Consider the following 15,495-nt stretch of genomic DNA (forward strand, 5'->3'; position numbering starts at 1 on the left):
GCCCACAAGTCAACATTGCATCTACCTGATGCAATGTGCAGTAATTTCATTAACGGGATGCACGCTGATTGAGTTCTGATAGCACTCTGAAGGGAGAGTGCAAATAGAGGGCAGACACAGAGCGTCAAAAAAGAAAGTGAAACTTATAAAGCATGTTAATACATTGTATTTAGTGAATACAGCATTTTCAAAACAATAAAAAGTAACATCTTGATGTTACATGTTAGCAAGTAATACCCCAATAATAATACCAGTAATACTGGTTGAAAATACCCCTTCTTTAAAGACAATAAGTTAGGAGATGTATTTACCTTGTTGACATGTTTTGACTGCTAGCTGCAAGCCATCTCCAGGACTCACTTGCAGCCAAAACCAGGACCAAGTTAGGAAAGTTAAAAGAAGACTAAATTAACATTTAGGTTTAGCTTTTAACCATGTCGCTGTGGTGTTACCTCAATATTATTTCATAGTTGGACTTTGATGGATTCAAGCATGTTTGAGGAATCCAATATTGCCCTGGATTAATCTGTATGGACTTGGAGCCTAAAAAGTATATTCCTTATTATCATGACAGTGCTTTAAATTTTCTAAGACAAGTTTTGCATATTGAAACGATTCCCAGCCAAGTACAGTGTCTGGTGTAAGTAATTACTGCCTAAATTAATCTTGTGAAGGTTTAATAGATGTGATCCCTGCATCAATACTGAGGGAGAGTGAGTGAGAGTTCATGTGCCAATTCAGACGCTATCTAGCCCATCCCTTGCTGTTTTACATTGTGCTGACAGGACACTCTCCGAGCAGCAAGACTCACTTGAAACTCAAAATTGGATATTATTTTCATCTCTCACTTTTGGTTTTGGTTTCTTGTACTTGTTCTTTGCTACATAAAAGCTGCGTAATATAGTAACATCTAGAAAATGATGCCACTAATCAGATGACATGCAATTTGAAAAGATAACGAACCGCATGGGCAAAATCAATAATCTGTCATTTTTTTGTGATGTGGTTTGGCTAATACTGCTATTAATGTGCCTTTTCTCATTGCATAGTGGCATAGTGTTAGCATCTCTACCTCACAGTTAGAGGGTTGCAGGTTTGATTCTCAGACTATTTGGGGACTTTTTGTTATTAAATATTACTGATAATTAATGAATTGACATGTCTTGTTTCAAATCTTTTAGCCGGGGGACAACATGCCTGAGAAAGACACTGGAGTTCTACTGAGCGCTCAGACCATCACATCAGAGACCATCAGTACCACCACCACCACCCAGATCACGAAGGTAAGTTGACTTTATTGCAAATTAACCACTTTAACTGTTAGCCTTGTATGGTTTCAGTTGGCTCGAGCAAAACGCTATGGGTCACACTCACTCAGTCCACTCCTATATACATTGTACCCTGACATTACTCTGAGTGTCTGCATCTCAAGTTTGCTCTCAAGCTGAAACAATGTGTCTGTCCTGCCAATCATAAGCTTGGGGGCAGCTAGGTTGGCTCAATCCCCATTAATGGCCAAGAACATAGCTTTAAGGTCAGTTAAAATATCTTAAAACCCAGATGACTGAGGTCTTAGCCCGCTCTCGTCAGAGTAGATCAGGGCGGTCTGTCCTCTAACTGCCCCCTCCCTCCTCCCTCTGTCAGTTGATCGATACATACATTAGCCAGTGAGAGGAGGGCAGGGTCCCACTGGAGAGGAGGGACATAAACTATATTCAGCACTGCTCGCTCTAATCAAGGAGAGGGCTGTGTTTATCACTGACATATAAATAAATGCTTGAATTTGAATATTTTACTCTGTTATGGCATAATGTAGTGGTACGAATTCTGTGGTAATATGGGTTTATTATCACAACCGATTTAAAATTGTGATGTTTTGAACTGGTTTCAGTAACAGTAATTACCTGCACTGTTTTCTTACATAAAGTCTTTTCATGTATCTATTTCGATTGTTCAACAGAAAACTTCAGTGTTTGGTTACACAGTTGTCATGAATGGACAGAAACATTCCCAAAAAGTAGCAAAAGAAAAATTCTATTCTTTCTTCTTTCAACTGGAATATAAGAAACCGCTTGGATGAGCAGCGAAACGTCTTCACTCTAAAACTTTTTCCCAGTTGACAGAATTGATTTTTTCTTATACTATGAATCATACCTGGAGGGCTGAGGGATTACACAAACACTCCCAAAAAGTGTTTACTGCTGCTGTAAGCATTAAAGGACACATGCAAAATGTTATATTCTTGTCTCATCATCAAAAACATGCCTGGAGTTCTATTCTGTTTCATTCACACTTGTTTCATCAATCTATTAAACCAAAGTTGCTTCCTCTGAGCACTCAAAAATGGTTCATTCTAATTTTGCCCGGATTGTTATGTCACAAGTAGAAATCCAGACTTCTTCTGCATAGGTTTTGAGTCCATAAACCATCACCGGACTCATTCTGTGGTCAAATTGTGTTGACAACGAACACATGGCTCTGTTAGCATAGCATGCATAGGGGATAAGGTTAATTCCCATGGCTGACAGCAGAGGGAGCTCCATTATCTAAATACTTAATGGCGAACATGGTGAAGTTTATAAAGTATTTTCCAAATGCAGACATAATTAGTTAGAAAATGTGAAGGTGACCCAAGGTGAACAAAAGGATGTTTCAAGGGGAATTAAAGCACAAGAATGAATAATATGTGTCCCTCTGTATGCGTCTTAACTGAACAGTGGACACATTTAGGGTTTAAAAGTAACTAAGAGACACTTCATTCCAGAAACCAAAGTTAGAAAAGAATTGGAGCTGCTTTTCGGACCTAATTTCCTCTGCACATTTAACTAGAGGGGAATAATTATAAGGACATTGTTCATTCAAACTCACTCAGCCGTGATTAAGTCAGATAAATTATACTTAGGAGAAGACCTTGGGACAGTTAGGCCTACTGTCTGCATCACTATGGCAACAGAAGAATCCAAATGATTGTTCCTCTTGTGGAACTTTTTATTGTTGCAGAAGACTGGAAAATGTCAAACAAGCAGTGGTCATGATCAATTATATGGCATGTAATTATGTTCAAAAGTGCAGTATAGGCATACAGCATTTCCAAATGTTGCTTTTCATCTTGAAAAGTTTTTTGCTGATCCAATTAGAGATACATAGGCTACATTTACTCTACCAGTCAAAAGTTTGGACACACCCCTCATTCAGTGTTTTTGTCTTTATGTTTGCTACTTTCTACATGGTAGATACACGGTGAAGACATCAATTATATATAGAATTATGTAGCAAAGAAAAAAGTGAAATAACTCAAGTATTTTTTTTTATTTAGTATTTTAGTATTTTTATTTCTTTTATATTCAAATCCTCAAAGTAGCCACTTCTCTTTTGAGCTTCATGATGAAGTCTCCTGAAATAATTTTCACTTCACAGCTGTGCCTCGTCAGAGTCAAGAAATATCAAAAGAGCAAACCAGTGATCAAAGCAAAGGGTGGCTATTTTTAATTTCTTTTAATCTAATCTAAGTTTTGACGTATTTTGACTTTATTTTTGTTTGCTATATTCCACATTCATAATTTTGATGCCTTCAGTGAGAATCTAAACAAAACGGAAATAAAGAAAAAGTATAAATTAAAAAGTGTGTCCAAACTTTTGACTTTTCCTATGTGGCCAATCAAATCTGATAACTGGAGATCTGTTTACATCCACATCAAAATTTATCACATCACTTGACCAACTGTGACAACAGAAATCAGATAATGATCAGATTATTGGAGTGCATGTAAACATGGCCGTAATTGTTGGACATGTCTCAGTTGCGGAATACATGTCCTATCGAATGTCCTCTTAAATATTCTTGGATTATTCAGAATAAAATATAACAGCTTCCCTCAATTGAACAGAATTTAGTTCTTCACACACTGATTCTGCAGATGTCCGCACTGTGTGTTATTATTTTTTTCTATTTACTCATAAAATGCCATGTTTGATAATCTGCCTGTCAATCACAGTCATTGGAGCTCAGGGAGATAACACTCAGTTCCAGATTATATGTCTTTGTAAAGAATTGGAATTGTGTAGTCTTTGCAAGCTAGGTAATGGCAAAAATATAATTCATTTTAAAAGATTTCATAATACACAACTACACAAATACACAACAGTATACACTAGTTGGGGCTGGGTTTGCACCACTGATTTTTGGGGTTGATGAGCAAAAACTGAGCCACTGCCATCCACGTTACTATGTCACAATCTCAGAGGTCAAAAGCCAGTTTTTACACTGAACTTTGTCATGAAATATCCAAAAGGTAAATGCACAAATGTTGAACCTTTTAATTTCTATTACTCAACTCACTGTATTACAATAAAAATCTACATTTTAACTATATTAATTGTAGCTGCCCCGAGGTGCTATATCCATCTTGAAAACATGAAAAAGAGAAATAGTTTATGTTAAACAGTTTGCAGTTGTCCAAAGTTATTCCTCAGTTACTTTATGCATTCTGAGTATTCTTATTATTCACAGAGATCGTGAGTTTGGAAGTGCTTTTCACAACCTTCAGAGACCAGAGCAGGCTAACCACGTACTTCCTGATTATCGTACAATTAAACACTTTCTAGAGATGCGGACAGTCCCTTAAGAGCTGCTTATGCAATATGTCTGTACTGGGGCAAGATGAATTTTGCTCAAGTACATGGAAAGAAATTGGGTACAGGCTTTTTAAAAAATACTGGCTTATAGTATATTGCGTTGGCATCTGAAACCCAGCAATTACAGGTTGTTAAACAGTGAACTAGCTTGTACTCAATGAGATGGCAACTGCACTTCTCTCCTTGAATTTATCACTCCATTACGATGAAACATTACAGACCAGGCTTCCTAATTCTATCCATCCAGTGAACAATGAACATCTGGTCTGCTCTTTTGTCACGTCTCATTTATGTCCAACGCTTGATCCTAAATTTGACAAATGTTGATGTTGTGTATTGTTGCTGTTTTTCACAGACAGTGAAAGGGGGCATTTCCGAGACACGCATCGAGAAAAGAATCGTCATCACCGGAGACACAGAGATTGACCATGACAAGGTGAGGAGGGAAAGGACGTGATGGTGATTGGGTGTCTGGCTGCATCATTCACGCTCAGGGCCTTTTAGCAGATTACGTTTAGTCCCACAAAACCTTTTGGGGACGCCACAGTTTAGCCTCTTCTAAATCTTTTGTGGAGAGTACACCATCTGCTTGTCTCCATGGAGATGTTATTGCTCGGCCAGGAATGTTACACAGGTCAGATCTGTGGAGAGGCAACCCCATTTACTATAAGAATGCTTGTTTTCTGGGTGTTTTAAAAAAGAACGCCTGTAATGTGCTGCCAGGAAAACCAGGATAGTTACACAGTGCACCTTGACCTTGGGCATAAAGCATTACTAATCAACTATTTAGTGCCTCTAAATCACATGTGTCAAACTCAAGGCCTGGGGGCCAAATGCGGCCCACCACGTCATTTTATGTGGCCCGTGACAAGGTAAATTAAAACGTATGACTGTCTTAAAATGTCAGTTTATCAGGAGATACGCAGTTACACATGTCATATTTTTTACATCTATGCAAATTTCAGTGCAACCATTTTCCTGATGTGGCCCTTGGTGAAATTAAGTTTGACACCCCTGCTCTAAATTAACGCTGGCTGATATGGCAAACAAAAAAAATCTTTTAATTGATCTCTGTTTTCAGTTTGTTAGTTTTTTTCTTTTTAAATCAAAATTAAAAAATGACTTTCAATATTGATTTCACAAATTTAAGCAGTACAAACTTTTAATCAGTGCCATTTAACACATAAGAATCGCTCACTTTACAGATGGTGTACCTCTAATGACCACCTTAGACAAACAAAACAGCGCATGGTACACCTTTTACATTTAAACACTGAAAAAACTAAAATTGTGTGTGAAAAACAAGTTAATGTTACAACATGTTGGAAATGAAAATGAGGAATTTGTTTTGATGAAGGAGGACAGCATTTTAGCATTTGTTTGTCTAAGATTGTATCCTATAAAGCATGGCAATGTGATGTCACAATCTAAGTCTTCCGTCTGCTCCAAACCACATGTTTTTACTGACAGAGGATTGGGTGTAGATCTCTGCATTCAAGCTGATCACTGACCATTATACAGGACTGAATCTCATTTAAAATTGCACTTATTGCCGAGCCCTACCTCAAATATGACCTAGTACAGAAATAGAAGCAGGGCGGGCTTATGTTTTATGTTGCCACCCTGAATGTGTGTGTTCAGTTTTATTCATGTAATTTCCCTCCCGGTGAATGGTGCTCGTATATCAGCTAAAGCAGCATTGTCAAATGAGATCCATCCATCGCGGCTGGTTTAGGCTGTACTTGGTAGGGCTGAGCGATATGGGAAGAAAATCTCATTGTGATTTTTCTGACAAGCATGCAATTAAATTTATGATTTGTGTTTTAATAATCTGATTCTGTTCCACGGCCATCCATCCATTTTCGTCTGCTTATCTGGGACCAGGTCGCAGGGGCAGCAGTCTAAGCAGGGGCTTTCAAACTTCCCTCACCCCAGACACATCCTCCAGCTTTTCCGACTGGCCCCAAGGCGTTCCCATGCCAGCCAAGAGACGCCTCCAGCGTATCCTCTGTTAAACATTCACATTTTAAACGTGCCCAGAAGAATTGACAAAAATAATGAAATAGGAACCGATAAACCAATACAAGAGTCACATTTCAGAACATTTTTGTACAGATCTAAACTACAGAGTTAACAGTTTTTATGCAGAATAAGACAGGAAATTTTGTTGTTTGTTGTTTTTTATGGTGCTTCACAAGAATTGTGATTTGCTATTTGCATCCATTCAAATTGCAATTTTGATTTGATCGTGATTAATCTTGCAGCCCTAATCTAATTGCAATCTTTCTGACAAGCATTGCATTTGTGATTAGATTTGCGATTTATGTTTTAATTATTGGATTCTTCCACAGGCTCTGGCTCAAGCCATCAAAGAGGCTAAAGAGCAGCACCCTGACATGTCCGTGACTAAAGTGGTTGTGCACCAGGAGACGGAGATCACCCCGGAGTGAAGTGTGGGCCTGGGAAGGTGAGGAGGAGGGGAGGGCTTTCACTTTCACTACACTATTTCTACATCAAACCCAACATATTTCCATTGACAACAATGGGAACTAGGCTTGTTTTTAGCCGGCAAAGTGTTCCCAGCCCACCCCTTATTTATTTTTCATTTGAATTAGGACAATACATATTAATGAGTGTGTCAGCAAGCAGCTTCAACATAAATGTGTCGGAGTTAGCACCATAGCTACATTTCATCCGTTGCCCTTGAGCTGGTAAAAAAAAAAAAAAAAGACATTAAACATTAAGTCTTATAGACACAGACACAGAACACATCCATAACATTATAAAGAAAGTACAGAGCATACAGAAGAAAAAAACAGCAGTCTGAAGTTAAAAGAGCCTTACAAAAAAAGCATAAGATCATGAATGAGTGAATGACTGGCTCGTTTTCAACCAATTTTTAAGAACGTTTTTGAAGGTTGAAAAGTTGTCACAGTTTCTGATGTGCTTTGGCAGCATATTGCATAATTTTGTGCCTCTGATAGACACCATCATTTGGCTAAACTTACCCCTGCGCCTTCGTACATTGCTGTCTCCTCTAGTTAATGCTCTGGTGCTTATTCCAATGTAATTTTTTACGTATAAAAACCATTGAGGGTGAAGGGGCAAAGCAATTTAGAATTTTAAATATGAGACAGACATCCAGAAACGTCTGATAACTTCCATTAGGGGACGTGTGTGTTAGGGCAGCCACTGTATTTATAGCACTATATAATAAATACATCTGTACTGTAGGAACACGGAAAAAAACCTACAGTAGCAATGCAATTACAGTTTGTCAAAATAATACCTCTCTAATACGTCATCAATTAATGCACCTCAAATGGGGACAAACATTTTAAATCCTTTGGGTGAGATTTGAATTTTAATCTTTATTGGACATCTTATTCTTGATATTTCTTGTATTAATAATAATAGTTTATGCACATTGAAAAAAATAGACCTTAGCTGTTTTAATAGATTATTTTTCGACTGCTCTCTAGCAGTGAGGAATAACTGTGACACGTGACATTTCTCGTCAGCTGATTTAAACAGGTTTTGGTGCTTTCTTCCTATTGGAGGAGACAGGAGAACATCACCATCTGCAGTCCGACTTCTTCTTACAATAGCCATTTCTGACCATTCTAAAAGAGAAGACCACATTATGGACTGGGACAGCAAACATCATAGGGACAGAAGACAACAAACATCATCGCTGTATTAAGGAGACAGTCACAAAATACGTAAACGTGCCCACAGGACATTAAACTGGGATGAAGGGGCTTTTTTACTCTCACACACCTGGGATACTGTCCTGAAGAAGTCGGACTGTAGATGTCGCTGTTGTCCTGCTTCCAGAGAAAACCTGTTTGAATCAGCTGACTGGACACGTCACAGCAACATCACATGACCACTCTGAGGAAGACCACATTTGAGCAGTCGAAACTGTCAGGCATAAAAACAACCTAAACCTTGGTGTGAAAAAATAATCTATTGAAATAAATTAACAGACCATTTGAACCTCATTGGACTGATAGACTTTAGCTGCTCATGTCCCACAGGTTTGGGCAGGTCTGAGTAGAATTACTGCGGGTAGGTAGGGTCTAAATGGTGTCTGCATGCAGTGGAATAGATAATCATATTAAATAGACAATTTGAGCGCTGAAAAAAAGATGTTTGGTGAAGATGTATGGACTTTACAAACGCAGAGGAGCTTCATGGATTAGTCTTGACTTAGACCACTCATAAGCAAGAGTTTTGAGCTCTGGAGAGTGAGGATTACTGAAATATATGCAACCCCAAATCAAATAAACATGCCTAAAGTTTTACAATATAGAGGCCCTTTAATAATAGCCATAATAATAAAACTTTCAACACTTCAAGACAAATCAAATTACAGTGCCCCCAGAATGTTTAGATTAGTTATATTTACATAGATACTGAGAAGCATTGTGGTGATGGAGGGGGGCAGAGGGAACGCACTGTACTGCTTACCTTCTCTCCATATGGGCTCTCCAAACTCTTGTGCCATGTGGCTTTAATCTGCCTGTTTATGTCCGGCGTGGAGATCAGGTCTGGGGCTGCTCCGGGGCTGACAGCCTGGTATGTAAACAGCATGCACTCAGCACCACTCCACTGCAGTACACGCCATGTTTGTGGACCGTGTTTGAGCTTCTATATCCAGCTCTGCATATTGTCACGGTGGTTAGAAATAGTATTTATGTCAACTAGTGATTTTCAACACATATTTGATAATGGGTAGGTTTACGTGGGATGGCTAAATATCTTCCCTGGTCAGAATAAGATTTGGTAACATCGCGTAGCCATTTTGCAGCATATGAAAAAAAATGTGCTACTCGCCAGCATAATGTGCAGCTGTCCATAGGACGTGCTGTCAGTTGTGATGACGTTTATGTTTACACCTCCCACTGGGCACCGTAGTTTTCCAACATGGAAGTCAGCAGACTTGTTTTTTTATTAAGCTGTTTTACACCAATATTCTATTTCAAATGTCCAAGATCATAGATTATAACTATGTAACAAAAGCATAATATGTCTTTTCATTTCAGCCAGTTATTAAAATAAAAGCATGTATTAACGATTATTTTTTTTTTTTTTAACATTATTTTACATATTACAAAAAATACAGTGAAGTACATACATTCTCACTGTGAGCATTTTCAAATGTGACAAAGTGGGGCTTTAACTAAAAGCACTCTTTTTACTTATTGTTATATGAGTGAACTTTTGGCATGTCTTTAGGGAATAAAACTTAATTCAACAGTTACTAAACCCCCGAAATAACTGAAAACATACAACATGCGTTTATGACACTGACAAAGCCAAAATGTAATGAGTGTGTTTACAGCTCATTGATGTGAATAATATCAGAATAATGAAATTGTTTTATAAAATGTGAAATTCAAAGCTATTTAAAGATCCCCTTAGTTTAAAATTTTTGTGGACAATTTTGAAGTTGAAGTTTATAATTTTACAAGATAATTAGCCAAATATAATAATAACAATAGTTATTATTTGACAAATAAAAATATATGACTCCTTGATTTTGCACTTGTTCCTAGTGCGTCAATTGTCACTGCATTGTGGATGGAACATGTACAATAGGCTCTCCTTTGGGACACCCCTGAAAAAGAAATTGTTCATCTCAGCGGCACTTTGCTGGTTAAATAAAGGTCAATAAATAAATGTCATTGTGTGTATTGATGATATAAATAGATGTATTGCTTTTAAGAAGTCCGTGCTATTTCCTGTAATTTTCAACTTTTTAGCAGCTTTTCTTCCCAAACTGCCACTTGACTAACTGTGATAAACATTTACTACAGGTACCATCTCACCAAATGTTATGGGCATTAAACTTAAAGGAGATAAACACAGAACCCTCTCATAGGCACTTTAAATAATAGCTTCACAGTTAAGTGAAATGTAATGGTTTTAAATACACAAAGAGCATGATCAGAAGATGTGGAGGATTATTGAAACCTTCTAAGGAAAGTAACTGCAGTTAAACTTTGCCTGCCTTGTGTGGACTTGACAGCTCTGAGTATAGAGTAGCTGGAGTCAGCAGCAGAGCCATATGTTCAGCCTGGGAGTTGCAGCAGTGAATATGTCCATGACTAATGATACTCTTAATGTGATTGTGTTTGTGGAAGTAGCTTTCTGCAGGGCTGTTAGGGACTTTATATGGGCCTTATGAAAAATGTGGTGTGAAGGCTTCAATTCTAAACTACAATAGAACATTTCTAAATCTGTCAAAATCTCACATCAAGGTGAAAGCTTTGAGATGGGTCTGACTGCCTGACTATGGGGAGCTGGACTATATTCTCAAATCTCTAAAGGTGCATTATGTAACTTTTATTGTTATTTTATCGTCTTCTGCTTGTCTCTGTGGGGGTGTTACTGTTTTGTCTTGAATGTTCTACACTATTGCAATAAAAGGGGTTTATCAGGCATTCCTTAAATTACAGATGTTTTTGTTGCTAAAATACCTTGTAAAACATGCAAAGATGTTCTTACTGTGAGCAGGGTCTCCTCTTTACAGACCTGACCTGTAACTTTAGCTACAGCTTTTTTCACTGAGATAGATTTGTTCAATTCCATAATGTGGAACATTCCAGGCAAAGTAATAACATCACAATAGAAACAATCAAGTGGAGGACCCTCCACCAAAAACATAACACAGTACACATTTAAATGAAAAGCACAAAATGACCTTTTTTGAGCTCTTGTTGTCTCCTCACAAAAACATACCAAAGTCATCTTCTCTGAGCGCTCAGAAATGCTCTGTTTGCTTTTTTTCTGGATTGTTGCATCATAGGTAAAAATTCTAATTTCTCCTGTGCAGTTTAAGTCCATAAAGTTTCAAAAATCATCTCCATACTTCAGTCTGCTCAGTTCAATTACCATAGCAGTCACGTTGTCTAATGGCTTCATTTGCTTTTGTTCATTCTCATTGCTGACAACAGAGGACGTTCTAATACCTAAATACCTCATTAGAAATGGAAATGTAGTTCATAAATTGTGTTTTTCAAATGCAGACAATATTTAAAATTTTAAATACTTATCCTAAGTAAACCCAAAGCATGTTTAAAACGGAATAAAGGCCATAAGAATAAATCATTTTGCAATCAATTCACTTTTATGTGTTCACTTTTCAAACAAAAAGACAAGAAGATTTTACAGGCATCTGATCACATTTCTGAATCCAAACATAATATCAAGTTTTTCATATTTTTTATATCATCCACCCCTCACATACATACCACAGTATTCACCAAAGTTACCATGTTACACATAATAATTGTACTTTTTGTACATTGCTAATTTTAGTTTTTTCTCTTTCTCTTCTTTCATTCTCCTGAAATGAACTTCGTGTGGTTCCAGCTGCCCTCTCCCACCACCTATCTCACCACCTGACCCCCACCACCACCAGTCCCACCCCTGAGGGACCAGCTCTGGACTCAACTGGATCCTGCCGGTATGGACTAAGCAACACCTGACCCCTAACTCTGCAAGACTTGCCAATGCCCTCCTACAATCCACATGAGGCTTCACCTACATCTCCGGAATCTCCACTCACATCTCTGGAAGCTCCACCCACAATATCCAGAGGCTCCACCTGCTGCCAACTGCTGGACTGACGACCAATTCCAAACTTTTTTAAGGTGAAAATGAGAGTAGCGTTTTCATTTGTTGAAATCCTCCCGTTTTGCGTGGAGATTTTAGCTACATTTACACCGACATTTGGTCTTTTAATCTTGATATTACTATGGCAACTTTATTTTTCTACAAACTTTTCGTACGGTCACGATTGGTTGTCGCAAAAAAGAAAAAAAAATACACTGAGCAGTTTTTTGACGGGGTGGTGGGTGCTATTTCTTGAGGTCCCTCTCCAAGCCCATTTCTTGTACAGTAAGTCTTTTATTTTTCTCCCTCTCAATGTGAAAAGTATTTTTTCAATGTATGTGTACAAAAGAATTTTATCGAACCAGGGGGCGCTCTTCTTATCTCACCGTATTTACGATTATGTATTACCGAGTGATTCTCCCATGTTATTTTTGTCGTAGTGCTACTTATTTATTTATTTATTCCAACTTTGCGTTCTGTTGTGCATCTTGTGTGTAGACTCATGACTTTTTATGAAAAGCGATCCCGACTGAGGTGTACAGAGCATGCCCAGTTCTCTCTCTCTCTTTTAATGTTTTTACTGGCGGACAGTGTGTATTGAGCCGAAGAAGTTTATTGGTTGAAAATGTATTATGATTAGGTTGAAAAGGTAATTGCACTGCTCAAAAGATTTAAATAAACACTTAAAAGAGAGGGTATTTTGCAAAATTAATATCATCCATGCATGTATGAGCAATCTAGCAATCCCATGGTCACACACAGCAATTTTCCATAAATATACAAAAGCAGGATACAAAACAATACACTACAACTTCACAAACCCGATGTCATGTGCAGTAGTTTCATTAACAGTATACACGCAGATTGCAATGTGATCGTGCTCTGAAGAGGAGTGACTTGTTTCGGTGAATATACAATTTAAAAAACACCAAAAGGCAACGTGATAGATCTAAATACGAGTGTTATCAGTTAATACATCATAGAAGTATAATAGCGCCTCTTTAAAAACAGATTTTCAAGTAGGGTGACTACTACAAATTGTGGAAAAAGATTGAAAAGTTGTTGAATGTTTGGAAATTCCAACTTATAGATAATACGTTCAGTAATGGCTAAAGATTTTCAGTTTTTATCAATTGCAACTAGGGCTGAACACAAAAATATGCCATTTGAACTGACAAACTAATATAAGAATGACATTTCAGAACATGATTGGAAAAGCAATAGGTACTAGAGACGCGCCGGTTGATTTCTGAGTTTGGGCGGACTGGAAAAAAATCTATTTATTGCAGGGCGGGTTGGAGCAGGTCATTTAAAATAAACTAATTATCCATCAACACTGGCCTATATTTGATTATGTTTGATAATAAATTTTACATAAGCACCTAACTGGCATAATTAACCTATAACCTGATGCACATTAACCAGTTACAACCATTTGTCACAGTAACTGGAACCAAAAAGCGATTTGGAGATGGATGAGGTATTATTTTGTTTTGAAAGAAAACTGCAGCTGGTTCATCATATTGACAGATTCACTCGCATTATGTCTGTTTCCAAGCATGTTTTCGCTAAAATAAAGCAGCATTCATTAATTTTTACGGTGTATTTAATGATTGCGGGCGTGGGTCAGGACTGGTTGTACGTAAATAGATTCTAATGTGCGGGGCGGGCTCAGGTGGGTCATACATAATCAGAAATGTGGGACCTGCGGGATGAAAAAAAGCTTAACCTGCGTATCTCTAATAGGTACCAACATAGTACAACCCTGAATGTCAGTACCTCCAAAAAGTCTTAAATTTTCTTTGTAAATCAAACTTTTTATACTCATTCATATGGAATCAAAGAAAAAGTGGGTTGTGGGACAAGGGTCAAAATGACTGTGTAGAACAACAACAAGGGGGTTAGGTGGTCACCCTATTTCCAAGTGCCGAAACGGTTTATGTTAAAAATAAAATTAAACTGGCTAATTTAAGTGCTGTCTAAATTTGCAGACTACTAAAGAGTAAGTTATATTTCTTTGTCCTTTTTGATAAATATTCATAATCGAAACTTCAAATAGTATAAATAGTTGTTTCACTAATTGTATAATTGATTCATGTGTTTGTTTGAATTTTTTGAGCAGTGGACCACAAACCCATTCTTTCCAATCATTTTTTATAAGTAAACTTTATATTTCTTCAAATTTGAATATTATGAATGACGCCAAGCCATCAATGCCTCTTGCACCTCAAATTAAGATGTCAGTAAATGAATGTAAAATGAATGTAACGATCTAGTGCATAATGTTGTCAGTTGTTTAGCCTGGTCTTTGGTGTCAGCACACACTGTCCCTTCGGCTGATCAGCTCTATCCCAGTCCACTCTGTCCCACTGGCCAGTCACTCGGTCCCCCCCAAGCCACAGGCCAGTCCACTCTGTCCCCTCAACCAATCCACTCTTTCTCCTGTGCCGGCCCATTCTGTCTCCTGGTTCACTCTGTCCCAGTCCACTCCATCCCCTTAGTTGGTTCACTCTGTCTCAGTCCACTCTGTCCCCTCGCCCGGTTCACTCTGTCCCATTGTCCAGTCACTTGATCCCCTCAAACCAGTCCACTCTGTTCCAGTCCACCCTCTCCCCTTGGTCGATTCATTCTGTCATTGAGCCGATCTACTCTGCCCCATTGGCTGGTCACTCTGTCCCCTCCGGTCAGTCCACTCTGTCCCTTAAGGCCAGGCCGGTCCATTCAGTCCACTTTGCCCCCTTAGCTGGTCCACTCTGTCCCTTTGGCCAGTCACTCTGTCCCCTCAGGACAGTCCACTGTGTCCCTTAAGCCAATCCACTCTGTTTCACTGTCCAGTCCACTCTGTCCCCCTCGGCCGATCCCCTCTGTCCCTCCGTCCTCTCTGCTCTCCGGTTAATGACACATGTAGGTTATGTTGTGTCTCTTCTGTAAAATCCTACTGTTTCTATGAGTTATGGTTATGAATTATGTCTTTGTTTTATCATAAACTATTTTCAGGTTGCATCTTCTGTTTGCATCACATCGTGTACAAAGCACCATGCACAGAATAAAAGCTATTGTAGACAATGGAATAACGTCTGTCTCAGTTCTTTCTAAAATGTAGACATTATTTTTTAATTAATAAATGATTAAGTAAATACATTTTAGGTAAAGTAATTCATTGAAAATTCATTGAGTAGAGAAAATGAGGGTTCATGAAGAAAGAATCATGTATTTATTTTAAGCATATATCAATTT

At 38.1% G+C, this 15,495-nt stretch overlaps 1 protein-coding gene across 1 annotated transcript in view; it reads left to right on the forward strand.

The window, feature by feature from the left end:
• Nucleotides 1-12,946, forward strand: part of epb41a (erythrocyte membrane protein band 4.1a) — a 63,466-nt gene extending 50,520 nt beyond the window's left edge. The window contains exons 17-20 of the mRNA XM_055225505.1: nucleotides 1,182-1,283; nucleotides 4,991-5,071; nucleotides 6,987-7,102; nucleotides 12,016-12,946. Coding sequence (XP_055081480.1) covers nucleotides 1,182-1,283; nucleotides 4,991-5,071; nucleotides 6,987-7,085 — 282 coding nt within the window. The 3' untranslated portion in view covers nucleotides 7,086-7,102; nucleotides 12,016-12,946. The remainder of the gene's footprint in view (nucleotides 1-1,181; nucleotides 1,284-4,990; nucleotides 5,072-6,986; nucleotides 7,103-12,015) is intronic.
• Nucleotides 12,947-15,495: the final 2,549 nt, after the last annotated feature.

This window comes from Periophthalmus magnuspinnatus, chromosome 11, assembly GCF_009829125.3.
Source record: "Periophthalmus magnuspinnatus isolate fPerMag1 chromosome 11, fPerMag1.2.pri, whole genome shotgun sequence".
In the NCBI taxonomy this organism is placed as follows: domain Eukaryota; kingdom Metazoa; phylum Chordata; class Actinopteri; order Gobiiformes; family Gobiidae; genus Periophthalmus; species Periophthalmus magnuspinnatus.